This window comes from Tripterygium wilfordii, chromosome 2 (assembly GCF_013401445.1).
Source record: "Tripterygium wilfordii isolate XIE 37 chromosome 2, ASM1340144v1, whole genome shotgun sequence".
Lineage (NCBI taxonomy): Eukaryota > Viridiplantae > Streptophyta > Magnoliopsida > Celastrales > Celastraceae > Tripterygium > Tripterygium wilfordii.
The window spans coordinates 2,326,918-2,343,681 of NC_052233.1; the positions used below are offsets into that span (position 1 = coordinate 2,326,918).

The window sequence follows — 16,764 nt, forward strand, 5'->3', positions numbered from 1 at the left end:
ACCAAATTTAATAAAAATGTTTGTAATAAAAATAAATAAATTTATCAAAAAATAAAATAAAAAAATAACAATTTGTAAAGTTGTCATTTTTTATATAGTTTCTATTCTATCTTTTAAACTAAACTTAAATAGATTTTTTCACAGTTTATAAACTATATGTTTCACAAATCTAGTTTATTTTGAGGGTAAATAAACTCTTATCAAACAGATCATATAAGTATGAAGTACGATCAATTTCGTCTCAGTCTAATTTTTTTTTAGGCAAGCTTGAATTATGTAGGGATTAAGAAATGGGCCTTTCTTGTGGGCTGGATCTTCTGAGAATGGGCATCCAATCCAAATGTCAATAGTAAGTAAGTCCAGGAAACTGTATCCATCTCGTCCCTTAGCCCTATGCCTCTGTCAGTGTCTCCTCCTTCCCGTCACTCTCTGCATATCCTCAAATCGTCTTTAATAAGGGGCTCTACTCTCTGGTATCAACTTCTGGGATCTTCTTCGACTTTTTAAATTGTATCGGTGAGTCATCAATACACCGACTCGGTTCTACTTTACTTCCCTCTCTCTCTTCTGGTTCAGTACAATCCATGCGGTTGATATTAATTTTGAAATCCCGATTACTTAATCGTATGAAATTATGAAATTTGCGGAATGAACTTATAATCCGAGATTCATCGTAGCAGCTGTGAAGCTACTTATTTGAGAGAAATCAAACAATGCAATAATGAATGAGTATATGAATTAGTTCATTGAAGTTTTAAACTTAATAATGAATTGGTATCTTAAGTTTGCTAATTTTGCAGGTTTTGAGAATTGGGTTATTTTGAACCCTTTCGTTTTTTCTTTAGGGGTAGAAGGCAGCGAAGACGAAGATCAAATGGGGATTATTGAGAGGATTAAAGAAATTGAAGCCGAGATGGCTCGGACCCAGAAAAATAAGGCCACAGGTGTTTTGGATATATTTGTGTGTCGCTGTGTGTGTATATAGCCGTGTACCTGGGACATCTAAGTAGATAATGCTGAGCTTTATATCTATGAGTGCTTGTGTCGGAGGCTCCTCGTGTTTTGATTATTCTCGAATGTCGAATGCTAACTTGTTCCCTTTTTTGTTTGTCTTTTTTTCTTTTCTTTCCTTTTGTTGTCCTGGATAAACAGAGTATCATCTTGGTCAACTCAAGGCAAAAATAGCTAAGCTTAGGACACAATTGCTGGAGCCTCCAAAAGTATGCGGTTCTTGTACTATACTCACTGACATTGGCATTTCCATTTACTGAAACTATTAGTGCATTCTAATTTTTGTGACTATGTGAGCATGTAATTTTCACAATGAGTTTCTTATGCTCATATCATTTGCATTTTCAATTTTGATGATATTATTTAGTGGACTCTTAACATTTGTGGGCTGGGCAAGCATGTCAGTGTAAATGTGTAGTTTAAGTGTCAAGTTTCATATGCATCCCATCAGCCTAATTTGCATTCCCGTATGTCCTTGTTTTAAATTAGATGATTTAAACTTTTTATGTGTACTAAGGAAGCATGTAAATGTAAAAATCTTTTTAAGTGACTTTTATCGTTGCTATACTTCAATGTCATTTATATCTCTATCAACACCTTCCTAAATACTAGTGGATTCTAAATTTTGTGTTTACTGTCGAAGCATGTGGATCCTATTCAGTTATTTAAAGTTAATGCTCAATTTTTCACTAGAGATAAGGTAGGAAGTTTATCTAGATTATTGTTTCCAAAACGCTAGAGGTCATTTTTGTGGATAATGTGTGGCCTGGTCATTACTTGTTAGTAGCAGTGACTATTACTTGCTTACCAAAAAAAACTATTTCTTGTTCATTTAAATATTTGTGCTTTCAGTTGTCTATACATTTCTTCATCTCGTGGTACTTATTGCTATCTAATTCTTTCAAACAGGGTTCTAGTGGAGGTGGAGAGGGCTTTGAGGTTACAAAATTTGGCCACGGACGTGTTGCACTGATAGGATTTCCAAGGTTATGCTTCCTTTTGATCCAGAGTAAAATACACTTTTGGCCACTGACAGATGACCCTTGTTACAACTCAGTCCCCCAAGTTCCATTTGTTTCACTTTGGCCACTCATGTTACACCAGTGTTCCAAGGGTAGAATTTTTGTGAAACCGGTCAGCCAACATGCTGACATGGCATAAAAAGTCAAAAAATTATTTTTTAACTGATATTTTGCATAGGTGGAATTGTAGTGTAAATTTTATTTTCGTAAAATATGCATGGATGTAACCTTTATTCTTTCTTCTCCCTTGAGCAACATCACCACCTCCAAAGGCAACTTCGTCGTTCAGCCACCATTTCAAACGATCGACCTACCAAAAAGCTTTCCCTAATCTTCACCATCAAAACGCAACCTAGCCCAGCCATTTATCTAAATAAAAGCCCGATTCGGCCACATGAGTCACCTCTGTCGTTGACCACCACCATCAATCAACTCCCCTACAGGAGGCCGACCATTCCCAACCATTTATGTGTATTGAAATACTGATGGAATGCGTACATAAATTTTGGTATGATCACCCCAGTTATTTTGGACCATTATGATACAAATTTATTTTGTCAGAGGCTTTTTTGTTACATTGTTGATAAGTTCTAATAGTTTTACTTGCTATTCCAAATGTCAATTTGTTAACGTGCCATCTGGATTTTCTTTAAAAAAATTATAAAAAATATCCACCTATGCAAAAATTGGTTAAAAAACGGTTAGTTTGACTTTTTTTGTGACAGGTCAGCAGTTTGACTGACTGGATTTACAAAAAATCTGCCTGTGAAACACTGGTGTAAAATGAGTGGGCAAAGTGAAACAAATGGAACGTGAGGGATTGAGTTGTAACAGGGGCTATCTGTCAGTGGCCAAAAGTGTACTTTCCTCTTTTGATCCAATACCATCCCCATATATATAATTATAGATGTATTTGTATATTTACACTCTGTAGAATTTATATATTGAATAATGATATAAAGAAAAAAAAATGAAATGATCTTGCCTCATTATTTGTAAGCAAACTAAATATATTTTCATCATATTTCAACGGTGCAACCTGAGGTCACATATTCAATTCCCGAAAACAGCCTCTCTACATATTATGTGAGGGTAAATTTTGCATAAATCTAGACTGTACTTGACCCCGCTCGCTGCGGGAGCTTTATGCATGGGTGTTTACCTTTTTTGACCTTTTTAATTTCGAGGTGTCATATAATCATATTGCCGAATCAAGTGCTTTCATTGATGTTGCATGTAATGGAATAAATTACTTCTAATTAACATTTCTTACTTTAATGAGTGAACTTTTATATTTCTCTCATTTTATAAGTTGATGATATTCAATGAAATTCCTGATTCTGATTTATTCATCTTCCTCCATCATAAATGTATTATTAACTTGTACACCTATGAATACACTTGTATGCCTATGTTTGCATGTTCATTCATGATTGCTTTAACAAATGCAATTGTAATCCTACTGATTGCAGTGTCGGAAAGTCAACACTTTTAACAATGTTAACCGGCACCCACTCGGAAGCTGCATCATATGAGTTTACAACGCTTACCTGTATACCTGGAATTGTACATTACAATGATACTAAAATCCAGCTCCTTGACCTTCCTGGTATCATTGAAGGTGCTTCCGAAGGAAAGGGACGTGGGAGGCAGGTAAGAAGCGTCAATTGTTGACCATCTGCTCTTCAGTTTCTGCTGTCTCATTACTAACCCTCCCACCCCACAGGTGAGATGAAAGCACGAAATGATGATGGGTTCTTTGCAGTTCCTTGATAAAATTTTTGGTGCCCATTATTCTATTTGAAATATTTATCTTATTGAGGCTCGGGTCATTGATATCCCTTCTCTTCCATCACGGTTTTGTTATAAGTGGAATCATAAAAGTGCTAATGAGGCTCTTTTTTGGTCCTTAGGTTATAGCAGTTGCCAAATCTTCTGATATTGTGCTTATGGTTCTTGATGCCTCAAAAGTAAGTCTCTATAAAAGGTTTTTTTTTTTTTTTCAAAAGTTTTTATTTGTGTTTGTGATTGTGAACAATGCTATATTGAGTCACTTAAAAGGGGTCATTTATGGGAAAGTTTTGCACTGGGGAATATAACAGTTTCCTTATTTTAGTTTCTGTTTACTTATATAATTAGAGAATGGACAAAAGATGAGCTTGGAGGGGTGGCTTGCCTATCTTGCTTATACCTTGCAGAAGTTGAGAAACCAGTTTGTTTCTCATTTCTCATTTCTTATACATTTGGATTATATCATTGTGTCTTTGTGGAAGTATATGAATGAAAATTTCTTTTTAATGTTATGTGATCCAAAATATTTTTGTGTTGTATGCTTCAGATAATGCTAATGAAAATTTATGTTTTCATGTTATGTGATCCAAAGTATGTTTGTGTTGTATGCTTCAGATAATGCTTGCAGCATCTTTAGGTTTCTTGCTAACGTGTAGCTTTTAGTAATTATCTTTTACACCTTTTCTTCCTACTTTTTCTGTCTTCTTAGTACTCCTTTTAGATTCTTTCTATGAAGGTTAAGGACTTTCAGGTTCAGTTAAATTGAGGATGCATAGCTTTTATGTCCTTCCATTTTACCTCTCTATTCAACGTCTAACCATTGCAGTGAACAAACATGATGTGATCCTACATTATTTATCATGTTCCTCAGCGAATAGCCCCTAAATTGGGTGGGGAGGGAGAATAGAGAAGCGATATGACCTGTGGTGCATCTGGATCTTGGCAGTCTTGCCTTACTTTCTTCTTTTCTATGCATCTTCGGCAATTTAATGAGCTCCAACTCAATGTGCTATTGTTTATGTTGAGATGATATTGGTAGTTCGAGATTTTCTCAACTTTAGCCTAACCCTAATATTTGCAAATGTTTCAGAGTGAGGGCCATCGGCAAATATTGACGAAGGAGCTGGAAGCTGTGGGTTTGCGTTTAAACAAGAAACCTCCTCAAGTGAGTTGATGATGTGTGTTTTGAATGTTATTTACCCTTCAAATGATTGAATTATTCTACACTCTTAAGGTTGCATATTCCTTTTTCTCACTTCCTTTTGTTACTGTTAGTCCATATTTACAATTTTCACCAGCTCAGCCACTTCAGGCGGCAATAAATTCTCCCCTATAAAGTTTCTTGTAAGCCATTAGAGTAAGGATGACTACTTGTTGCAACTATATTTTTCTATGTTGGGAAGTGGCGAGTTGAATTTTAGTGATGTTAGAACTTGGAATTGGATTCAATTTTCTTGGCTTACTCGATTAATACTTGTATCATTGATACCTTCTGCATTCTTTCCGGTAACCTTTTATACTCCAAAATATTCCCTAATCTTCTAGAAGTCCTTAAGCATAGTGTCTTATAGTATCATCTACTTGTTCTATCTCTTGTAGAATTCGTCATTTATTTTCTGTATGTAGTATTTCTCTTGTAGTTATGAGCTGCTTATTTTTTTTTTAATTTGTGTTTTTTTGGTTGGCAGATTTATTTCAGAAGGAAGAAAACCGGGGGCATTTCTTTCAACAGCACTTTACCTTTAACTCATGTGGATGAGAAGCTCTGTTATCAAATTCTACATGAATACAAGATTCACAATGCTGAGGTACCCAATTTTTGAGTCTACATGCTTGATGCTTGTGCTTTTACTCAATTGGTGGTTTTAAGAGCATTGATGTGCACTAGAATCGTGGGGATCACAATGCTGCTTATGAGTTGGATCATAAAAGCTGGACCTCCTAGGGATAGAGAAAACCTCATGTTGTTGGGGTGTGGAAGAAGATGAGATAACAATGGGGAGAATGGTTGCTGTATGATTCATTTATTTTAGGGAAAGGCTTGTGGTCTATTTTTTGATCAAAAGTGGTGCGGGTTGAACCACTTAAGATGTATTTTCTCATCATTTTTGCTCTAGCATGAAGTGAAATAACATTGGTCGAGAATCGTCTTCGCATTCAGAATGTGCAAAGAACGTTGAGTATCCGTCTATCCGATTTATAAGAGATGCAATGAATTGGGAATTGAGAACATTTTTCGTTGTGAAAGCTATATACGGCTCAGAACCCAAAGTTATGTGATAAGATTGGCTGCGGTTGAGAAGTGACTTTCGGTATGGAAAGACATTTTTAAGACAAAGATCCCGACAAGACAAATATTGCTCCTTTTTTCGTTATGTCTCCTAAGAAAGATTTCTAACAATAGAAAACTTACAAGATGGGCCTGAACATTAGTGAATGGATGATAATAATGTATGGAAAGTTAGGAAACAACACCATCTGTAATCTTCCATTGCAATCAAGCCTCTTTTTTAGAAAGAACGCTTTACGAAACATGGGAATGCCCTGGTTGGTTGCTGGTTTGAGAGACACAAAATAAAAAAGCAGAGAGTTTTGCATGTCAACTTGCTAGAGAAAAGGAGCTCGAAGGCCACTAGCTATAATTTGGCGTTTGGTTGATTTGTAAAGAGAGAAATCAAAGGATTTTGGAGGAATAGAACACAAATTTGTAAAGGATCTATGGTTAAGTTGTTTTAGTGATTATAGAACACTTGATGAACATGTGATTTTGTATATGTTGGATAAGATGGATGGTAAACTATGATTTGTGGAAGATATTGACTTGCTGTGTTTCCCTTTCGATAAAAATTCTTTGCAAATTCAACCGAAGTAAGAAGAAAGAAAATAGAGATGCTATTCTGTTACTAAAAGGGACGTTTAAGTTGCTTGTGCTGGAAACTATTAACTTTAGAAAAGTAAATGAGTTCATGTGGTTGCGTAAATTTTGCTCCCAATTTTTGGGTCATACTTTTCACTTAAATGACAGCATATGCTTTCGGTTCATTTTATAAAGAGAAAGTGAAAATGGTATACTCATTGTAGCTTTCTTTTGGACAATCTGTCTCCTCGAAGAGTGACTGGTGGTGGATTGCCTCAGGAGTTGCAGAAATCTAGGGGTGAAAGCATTAATAACTACTCCAAAAGTCGTTTCTTTTATTCTCCATAACTATCTGTTTTACTCTTGGGTTGTTTTTGTTTATGATTAAATGCTTTACCAAAATTTATGGCTGAATACCACCTTGATGGTGTTTCAGCCCATCTGTTTACTCTGTAACATCCTTTCTTTATTTTAGATGATGTCAATGATTTTTCATTTTATTGTCTTTCAAGTGAGGGTACTCATATCGATGCTTATGGATGTTGTAGGTGCTATTTCGCGAGGATGCCACAGTTGATGATCTTATAGATGTAATTGAGGGGAACCGTAAATATATAAAGTGTGTATACGTTTACAATAAGATAGATGTTATTGGTATTGATGATGTGGACAATCTTGCTCGGCAGCCAAATTCTGTCGTCATTAGCTGCAATTTAAAGGTATGTTCAACACTCTTGATTTATGGTAGATGATAATGGCAATTAGGATGAATGTCACCTAGATTTTAATGTGTCTTGCAGTAGTGGTAAACATCTCCTGTTTATCTTTATAATTCGAAAGCTTGTAATGGAGGAGTTTCATGGGAGTTTTCCATCACAATAGGTTTGCACCAGGGGTTGGCATTAAGCTCGTTCCCCTACTTGTTATATGGATGGATGTACTAACACGACATATCCAAGGTGAGATACCTTGGTGCATATTTTTTTGCGGATGATAAAGTTCTAGTGGATGAGACAATATTGAGACTTAACTCAAAGCTCGAGATATAGAGGCAAGTCTTAGATTCTAAATGATTTAAATTAAGTTGGACTAAAACAAAATATATGTAATATAAATTTAGTAAGAGACAAAGGAACGAGCAAACTATTGAATTAGATGAAAGAAGTAACAAAAAGTAATGTTTTTAAATGTTTTCCAATATGATGGAGACAACAGTGAAGATGTAGCTAATAAGATTAAAAACGGGTGGATGTAGTAGTGGAGGAGTGTTTCTGGGGTTCTATGCGAGTGAAAGATTCTTTAAGGTTGAAGGGAAAATTCAATATGTCAGTCATACGACCCGCGATGATGTATAGTTTTGAGTATTGTGCTATGAAGTGCACCATATCCAAAAAAAACATGTAACAAGAATGTGAATAATTTGTTGGATGTGTGACCACACACCACACGAGGGAAAATATGATAATAAATGAGATTATTAAATCTAAGGTAAGAGTAGCATCAATTGAAGATAGGTTGTGAAAAATTGTTTAAGATGGTATGAGCATGTACAACATAGAGATAGTTGTGCAGCGGTGAATAAGGGAATTTGTATAGGGGAGAGAGCATGATGCGTAGTGGAAGACCGAAAAAGACATGCTTGAAATAGTAAGAAAGGATATGGATTCAATTAGGAGTTGATGAAATTTGATATAATTAGAAATGAATGGCGAAAACAAATACAGGTAGTGGATTCTCGTTGATTTCTCATAGACTCATGTAGCCGAGCCCAAACTTTTGGGATAAAAGGCTCGGATGATGATTATGAATGTTTTTATCCCCTTTTTTCTACACAAGATGTGAGTTCCATGACCAGAACTAGTTTATCATTTAACATTGTATCTATGAATTGTTCTGGTATAATTCATCAGAAGCCCCTACTAAATCGTTAATCATTAATCATATGATTTTTTGAATTTTGAACAGCTGAACCTAGACAGATTACTTGCGAAGATGTGGGAGGAGATGGGGCTTGTGAGGGTGTATACAAAGCCACAGGGACAGCAACCAGATTTTTCTGATCCTGTAGTTCTTTCAATTGTATGTTCCTTATCCTTCCGTCAATTATAATTTGTATACTGATCGATTGCTGTCACCTGGATCCATTTTCTTTTTCATTTTATGTTTTCCTTCTATTTGACAGGATAGAGGTGGTTGCACTGTTGAAGACTTTTGCAACCACATACATAGGAGTTTGGTGAAGGATGTGAAATATGTGTTAGTTTGGGGTATAAGTGCTAGGCACTATCCGCAGCATTGTGGCCTTGCTCATGTCCTTCAAGATGAAGATGTGGTTCAGATTGTTAAGAAGAAGGTGCATAAAACTCTCTGTTCGCTCACTAAAATTCTGTCACTTATTTTGATCATTTAAACAAGATACTACGCTATTTGTTGTATTTGATGTGCTTACATCACCATGAAATTTGAGAAATTATAATTTTTTTGCGTTCGCCAGGAAAAGGATGATGGTGGTGGTAGAGGTCGATTCAAGTCACATTCAACTGCCCCTTCTCGGATATCAGATCGAGAGAAAAAGGCTCCCTTGAAGACTTAAGTTTTGTTGAAGATGCGTAATAGCGGCTAAAATGTTTCGAAGGCCACTAACTGTACTGTTGAAGAGTGATGTTATATACCAGTGGCTTGTGTTCTTTGTTTGTCTACTGATAAGGAATAGGACTAATGCATGTTGACATTGAACTTTGCCAACTGAGTAATTAAGACCCGGTTTGGTAGGGCACGTGCCCAGCGGCACCGCTAGCGTGAAATGCTGGGCCATGCTCTGCTACCAAATGGTTAGGAAATGGCAGCATATAAGCTGTGGTTTCCGTTAAGAAAAACCACGTTCACCCGACAAGTGTGTCTAGTGTATTTTGAGACGCTGGGCATTTTCCTCCTTGATCGGCGCCTCTCCATCTCTAACCTATTTGATGAAAGTCATTTCTTGTCGTCCTTAGCAGTGAAAACCAGAAAGTGGTTTATTGAGGATTGGGAAATCAACGGATTAGACAAGGATCGTTCTCAGATGTGAAGGAGATGAATATTAGGAAATTGAGGATTTTGTGCCAAGATTCTCCATCCTCGGCCTCGGCAAACAAGCTTGAATTGACTATAAGTTAAGCAATGATTATATCTAAGCTACTAAGGAGTTAGGCAGAACAAATAAGAGATATGGTTTGAATTCCTCTTTTCTAAACTTAGAATCTGTAGCTCCAACATTGACATTTATATATGTTACTGTCAAAATTGTCTACCAAACGTAACCTAAGTTAAAGAATTTTTTTCATTGCTTTTACTTTCTGTTTGTTCTCAACTATCAGATTTGTTTCCTTCTAATATGATGTCCTGGATATTTTTTTTCCTTTGAATTTCTTAAGCCTTTAAATCATGCAGAAATTAAAATGAATTTTTTTATGTGAATTATATATATATAAATGGTTTGTTCTCTTTGGCATACAATGAAGGCACTGAAAGAGATGGGATGGATAAAGGAATTGGAGGGTAATCAGAATTTTGAATGAGTTCTTATCAATGCAGAGTGTTAATGCAGTGGCATTCAGATATTCATATTCATTGAGTTCTCTTATATATATCAACACAATATTATTATTTTCATTTGCATATACAAAACAAATCAGACATTGCTTTGGATATAATGTTTCTATCAACAACATTTTCCTATCAGTAAACTTTACTTGATAGACTCATCTATAAACATGAAACACGAAACGACCTGCGCATCGAGCAGGTTGGCGGCTTCTTGTTTGAGTAGAATTCCCTCGTCCGAAAATGCAATGCCAGAGCTAGCAAAGTCCCAAGAAAACATAAACAACCCCAGATGATGAAAGTGTGTGCATAGCAATCCATTCCCAAGCATTTCCCAGCTCCATTTGCATGCTTATGGTAGATCACAGCTGCTGAGTAGCCAAACAATAAGGACCCAATTGGGATATTAGCAATCACAATATTGTGATTTATGCTGAACCTCTCTGTCCCAAAAAGCTCTGTGGTTGTTGACACTGAAAGTGTAGTGATTGCACCTGTAGAAAGACCTATCACTGCTGTGCTTATGTAGAGTGCCAAGCTTGTTTTGCTGAGAAGTAAAAAGAATGCTATGACCATTGATGCCATTGATGTCACAATACAAGCTGGTCTTGAAATCTTGTACCTTGAAAACCAGAAATCCAGGAGAGACGGCATGAGGCGGCCAAAGAAGCCGAAAGAAGAAGACAATGAAACCAAATTAGACGTTCCCTGGTAATTGCGAGATTCTGCGATTTGTCCCAAGTTGTTGAGGAACACAAGCCCTATTGTTGCACCAAGTAAATACACTAAAAAGTACAACCAGAAATTCAGCCTCTGAACCATTGATTTCACTCCAATCTCCTCCATTACAACCCCAACTTCTCTGGCTTCCTTTTCTTCGAAACCACTCTTCTGTGCTACTTTAGCATTATTATTGTCTACCACCTTTACTTTCTTCTCCCATTCCAGTCTCAATTTTTCCGTCAGTGGAATCACTAGAAGCACAAATAAACAAACTAGGATGGCGACGTGCGAAGAGAACTTGCTCGAGACTGATTCTAAGCTGCTGAGGATGGCGTAGATTCCGGTAATGACTGTAATCACAAACATTATAATGAACCCACCTTTCATACTAGTGATTTCTTCCGCATCAATGTCAACATCTCCAACTAGTGATGAACACAAGACCGAGACAATGACAGGCAAGATAGAGTTGAGAAGGAGATAGCCTTGCGCACTTTCAGTCGATGAAGAAGTGAATGCAACATCAACTATGTCTGTATAGATTCTAGCACTCAATCCTTGGAAACTAGTCGTTAGTCCATTCGCAACATGGCAATAGGATGGAAAATTACGAATGGTGACGACGTAGCAAACTGTGTTGATCCAGCAAATACTGCTTCCTGCAAGCATAGTGAGACAAAAAATGTGTGCATAGGAGAGTGAGGAAATATGGTTTGTGATGAAGAGATATTGAACACCATAACCGACAAACCCGAGCATGGAACCAACAAGAAGGACTAGCCAAAGAGGGAGGTAAAACACAGCGATTCCTGACAACCAACCCAAGAGTTTCGCTGCATCGGAGGCAAAGGCCAGGTTGTTGAGTTGAATCTGGGACATGGAGAGGAGATGCTTAAGTTGGGATGAGTAGGCAGGGAAGTTGGCGCTTGTTCCATTGACAGACTGAAGCCAAATCACAGCCACCAAGCTTAGCCATCTAAAAGCAGCAGCATTGGAAGACATGTTTTGATGGTTGCAGGGTCATAGACAAACAAACACAGAGTTGGGTATGAATGTATTTTGAAAGATTTAAGGAAGCCAACTTAGTAAAAATGGAAAATCAACATTTAAAGATTTTGAAAGATTTTCAAATAATAATGAAAGATTTTGAAGTCCATTTATGGAAATTAGGACGATAAAACAATAAATGTGGTTCTTTAACATTAATGAAACAGGAATTCAGGGGTATATATATAATCAAAATAAGTATCAAGAAAACAAAATTTTGGCATACATGAGAAACTTAATAATCATCTCAAAGCCTTTCTTGAGACAAATCAATAAACTGGTAAATGTCTTATGGTTCTCTCTGCAAAGAAGTGTAAGAATTTGTGAGTGAGGTTTGAAACTTTGTAAGTCATCTGTTTAATGTAAGTTAGGGCAAGACCTTTGAAGTTGAATTGCAGAATAATCGATCTCGCCAATCACCATTGTCTCTTCATGACCTGTTGTTGCAATTATCTCACCAAACTGCTCACACAAATGATGTCATCATTAGTTTGTAAGATCCATTCTCTTGTGATGATCTAGAGTACTGTACAACATATGATCCATTGGTCATAATTAATGACATAGTAGATTTGGATATGCTAAAACATTCCTATTGACAAATTACATGTGTGGAACAACAAAGCACACAAGTTTTCAAGATCTTGATGAGAGGAATTCATCTAAATCAGTTGTAAATGCTAGATTCTTTAAGATTTCGCAAAATCAGTTAAAATTCATAGGTTGTTTTTCAAATGACTGCAAATGATGGGACAACTAGGTAGTTGAGAGAAAATCTTATATTTTCAACCAAAGACTGTAAGTCAATAAAACAACTCATTTACTTTAAATAACACATTTATCGTCCCACAACAGCTTTCTGGTGCTCAAGTTATTAAGTGGGCACCTAGCATCACACTAAGATTGTATTTTGGGACACATAAAGACTATGCAGAAGTTCAACATAAACAGATTAAAGCATGTAACCTGTCGCTCTATAAAGCATAGCAAGTTCAGGGAAGCATATATCATGACAAATTCCTAGTCAGATACGGCCTACCTCTGCATTCAATAGACACTCGTAAGTTGCTTATTTTTTTACATAAATGTGAAATCATACTATGGGGTGGTGAAAATAGAAAATAAAAAGATAAACAACTCCCGTGCAAAAGGCTCTCACAATGACGACAAGATGTACGCAAATCCTACCCCACATATTATGTGAAGAGCCTGTTTTAGGAATTGAACTTGTGACCTCTAGGTCGTATCCCAGTAACTCTACCACTAGGTCACATGGTAGCATGTATGATGAAAACAAAAAATATTTAGGGAAATTATAACAGTTCAGACCGTAAAGTTTATCCACAAAATTGAAAGATTTCTCAAATAATAATTGAAGATTTTGAAGTCCCTTTATAGAAATTAGGACGAGGAAACAATAAATATGGCCCTTTAACATTAATGAAACTGGAATTCAAGGGTATATATATGTATATAAACGAAAATTTGACATACATGAGAAACTTAGTAATCATCTCAAAGCATTTTTTGAGACAGGTCAATTAACTGGTAAATGTCTTCTCTCTTGTGCTTCTCAAGTGGAAGGTTCTTTCTGCAAAAAAGTGCAAGAATTTGTGAGTGAGGTGTGCAAGAATTTGTGAGTGAGGTTTGAAACTTTATAGGTCATCTATGTAATGTAAATTAGGACAGGACCTTTGAAATTGAATTGCAGAATAATCGATCTCGCCAATCAATATTGTCTCTTCATGACCTGCTGTTGCAATTATTTCACCAAACTGCCTAGCACAAACAATGTCATTATTAGATCATAAGATTCATTCTCTTGTGATTTGTTATCACAATGAAGAAAAAAATCTAGTCCAATACCGGTCCAACGAGAGTTGAATGGCCCCATATTGTGTAGTCTCCAGTAGAGTCTCGGGAGGGTGAGCAAGTAGCAACATATAACTAATATTCAATACAAACAACGCTCACATAAAACTTGCTTTCCATTGATAGAGGTAAGTACTTTAGTGACAATAAGATTTCAGTTACCTGGTTGTCAACAGCGCTGAAATGTTAAAGTAAAAAGATTTGTTAGCATATTAGCATTGAGTATTGCAAAAATGGCCAATGACAAAATAGAGCTTCAAATACATTCAACTTTAATAGGTATCAAAAATCAGGTTTGTCAAACACTAAAAGAAAAAAACAGCAAAACAAATAGCTCAACACATGTTACTTTGTAATTCCAAGTTTAAGCCACATAATCATTTGAAATGCACATTACATGATTGATGCAATCTATTGAATGGGAGGCATACACACACAAATACATACAACTCTTGTACGATTCCAATTCATCTTGAACTACTTTACATTCTTGCCATCCATCCACTATATCAACGTGCTCTTAGGTGATGATCTAGACTACTGTACAACATACGATCCATTGGTCATAATTAATGATGTAGACTTGGATATGCGAAGACAATCCGAATCACAAATTACATGTGTGGTACAACAAAGCACACAATTTGCCAAGATCTTGATGAGAGGAATTCATCTAAATCAGTAGTAAATGGTATATTCTATAAGATATCACAACAGTTTGTGATCAGTAAAAAATTCATAGGAGGTTTTCAAATGACTGCAAAGGACAGGACAACCAAGCAATTGAGAGAGTCTATTATATTTTCAATCAAAGCCAGTGAATCAATAAAACAACTCATTTACTTTAAATAACACAGTTATCTTCCTCTATGATTCAGTCACCAGTACTTCAAAGGTAGAGTGTGCTTAAAGTGATCTGATTGAGGTTGTTGATTTAATTTATACAAATCTCAAGCATACTTAAACGGATCTGGATAAGGTTTTTGACTTAGTTTTTATGGCCAAGAAGAAAAGTCCATATATTGGATGGAGTTAAGTTATCATTACCGTGCTCTCTGTTCCAGCTCCCACAACAACTCTCCGGTGCTCAAGTTGAATGCCCCAGGATAGCATATTAAGTGGGCACCTGGCAACACACCAAAATTGTTATTTTGGAAATATAAAAATATGCAAAAATTCAACATAAACAGATTAAAGCATGTAACCTTTTGCTCTATAAAACATAGCGAGTTCAGGGAAGCGTATGTCATGACAAATCCCTAGTCCGATACGGCCCACCTCTGCATTCAACACACTCGTAAGTTGCTTATTTTCTTTATAATGTGAAATCATACTATGAGATGGTGAAAACAAAAAATAAAAAAGATAAACAACTCCTATGCACAAAACTTCCATATATGGGTTGGGTCGGGGATATGCAAGATGCATGCAACAAAGAGGAAGAATGTTCCAATAATAATTCTAGCATACTAGAGGTACTGTTTTTAGGTCTTGTCAAGGTTCTTTTACTGTACAATTAGTAGTTTGATTACGAAAATGCTTTTGAGTTCATTCATATATTCATTGGCACAAGACACAAGAATTTGATTTCAAAATTAGTAGCACTTTGCAAGACATAAAACATTTCAATTACAGCTTTAAAGCATATGACTGCATGCACATAAACTAATTGAGGTGCAATCTCATAATTCATCCCAATCTTCTAGAAAAGAGGTGATGTTCATAGGGTTTGCCTCTGGTAAATTGAGGTTGGAGTCCAAAAGCATACCTGTGTCCACAATGGTAGGCTTCTCTCCTGCTGCAATGATGTTAGATTCCTTGAACGAAATACCACCTTTTATGTCAATGTCAAAGAGATGCATCTGCAAGGGAATACAATTCTCAATAGTTCTATGTGTTTCAATGCATTATTCACATCTTAATTTTTTGCTAATTGTTTACTATACCTACTTTTCTATGCTTTGCCTTCAGCTTTCCATCTGGTCCAAAAACACAGCAAGTGTTATACAACCTATTGTCGCTCCACTCAGGTATAGAACCGCCAACAATAGTGATCTTATGACAAGAAGCAATCTCTGATAACATTGAAAATGTGGGCGAGGCAATCTCATCATCAAAGTCTTCAGCATATTTAGCAAAGCAATCGGTTGAATAAGAGCAGTTCCACATTTCCTAAATTGAAAAAAAAATGCATCCAGTTCTATGAGACATTTATTCGAACAATACACCTGCCAAAAGAAACACAAAGGGTATACTCACAGGCAACATCACAAGCTTGGCCCCTTGTTCTGCAGCCATTTTAATCGAATTACAGGCATGGTTAAGATTTATATTCTTGTCTGTTGTAACTGATAACTGGCACATAGCAACCTTAAACTGACAAAATGAAAAATTTATGGATCATAAGTAACATAAAGTAGAAATCTGAGAACATTAAAGATCAAACCTTTGAGAATTTGGGGGATCTCAGTGTATCCTTAGCATCAGAGGTTGTGTTCAGGATGGTGTTTGATGAAGCTGCCATGGCAGATATAGCAAGCTCTGCTTGCATTCAATTTGAAAGCACTTGGGTTTGTGAAGGTTTTTTTTTATTAAATTATTATTGGCCAGACGGCCCAGATTGTAAGGGCAAATGCAATGGTGAAGTGGTATTGGGCCAACAAAGATGTTGTCTTTTGCTGATGTGGCTGTATTGTAAAATGTGTTTTGCTTATGTGGTTGTATTGGGATAAGTGTTTTGCTGATGTGGATGTATTGATATTTAATGTTTTGGTGTAGTTTTGTTGTGAATGATATGGATGAATGGAATGTTGTTGGGTTGGGTGGAAAGAGAAAGTGTGTGGGAAGAAAAAGTGTATA

At 36.2% G+C, this 16,764-nt stretch overlaps 2 protein-coding genes across 11 annotated transcripts; one reads left to right on the forward strand and one right to left on the reverse strand.

Annotated features, from left to right (window-relative positions):
- Positions 1–356: 356 nt before the first annotated feature.
- On the forward strand, positions 357–9,571 carry LOC119981037 (developmentally-regulated G-protein 2). Of its 3 annotated transcripts, none has more exons than XM_038823994.1 (12): positions 357–516; positions 801–944; positions 1,153–1,220; positions 1,921–1,997; positions 3,506–3,686; positions 3,947–4,003; positions 4,915–4,989; positions 5,513–5,632; positions 7,230–7,400; positions 8,647–8,760; positions 8,864–9,034; positions 9,176–9,571. In XM_038823994.1, the coding sequence occupies exons 2-12, from the start codon at positions 875–877 to the stop codon at positions 9,272–9,274; spliced, it is 1,203 nt and encodes a 400-aa protein (XP_038679922.1). In that variant the 5' UTR covers positions 357–516; positions 801–874; the 3' UTR covers positions 9,275–9,571. The 3 variants fall into 3 exon arrangements, with proteins under 3 accessions (XP_038679922.1, XP_038679937.1, XP_038679931.1); XM_038824003.1 differs by having other exon boundaries at positions 370–516; positions 846–944; XM_038824009.1 differs by lacking the exon at positions 3,947–4,003.
- Positions 9,572–10,280: 709 nt separating this feature from the next.
- On the reverse strand, positions 10,281–16,511 carry LOC120004868 (omega-amidase, chloroplastic-like). Of its 8 annotated transcripts, XR_005469659.1 has the most exons (13): positions 16,352–16,511; positions 16,165–16,281; positions 15,856–16,077; positions 15,674–15,767; positions 15,111–15,185; positions 14,953–15,031; positions 14,068–14,083; positions 13,900–13,980; positions 13,726–13,808; positions 13,528–13,624; positions 12,413–12,495; positions 12,260–12,334; positions 11,573–11,645 (listed from the first exon to the last, which is right to left on the reverse strand). XR_005469659.1 is itself a non-coding variant. In XM_038854218.1 (11 exons), the coding sequence occupies exons 1-10, from the start codon at positions 16,454–16,456 to the stop codon at positions 13,549–13,551; spliced, it is 948 nt and encodes a 315-aa protein (XP_038710146.1). In that variant the 5' UTR covers positions 16,457–16,511; the 3' UTR covers positions 11,987–12,495; positions 13,528–13,548. The 8 variants fall into 8 exon arrangements, 3 of the variants coding, with proteins under 3 accessions (XP_038710127.1, XP_038710135.1, XP_038710146.1); XR_005469658.1 differs by lacking the exon at positions 11,573–11,645 and having other exon boundaries at positions 11,987–12,334; XR_005469660.1 differs by lacking the exon at positions 11,573–11,645 and having other exon boundaries at positions 11,987–12,334; positions 12,413–12,559.
- Positions 16,512–16,764: the final 253 nt, after the last annotated feature.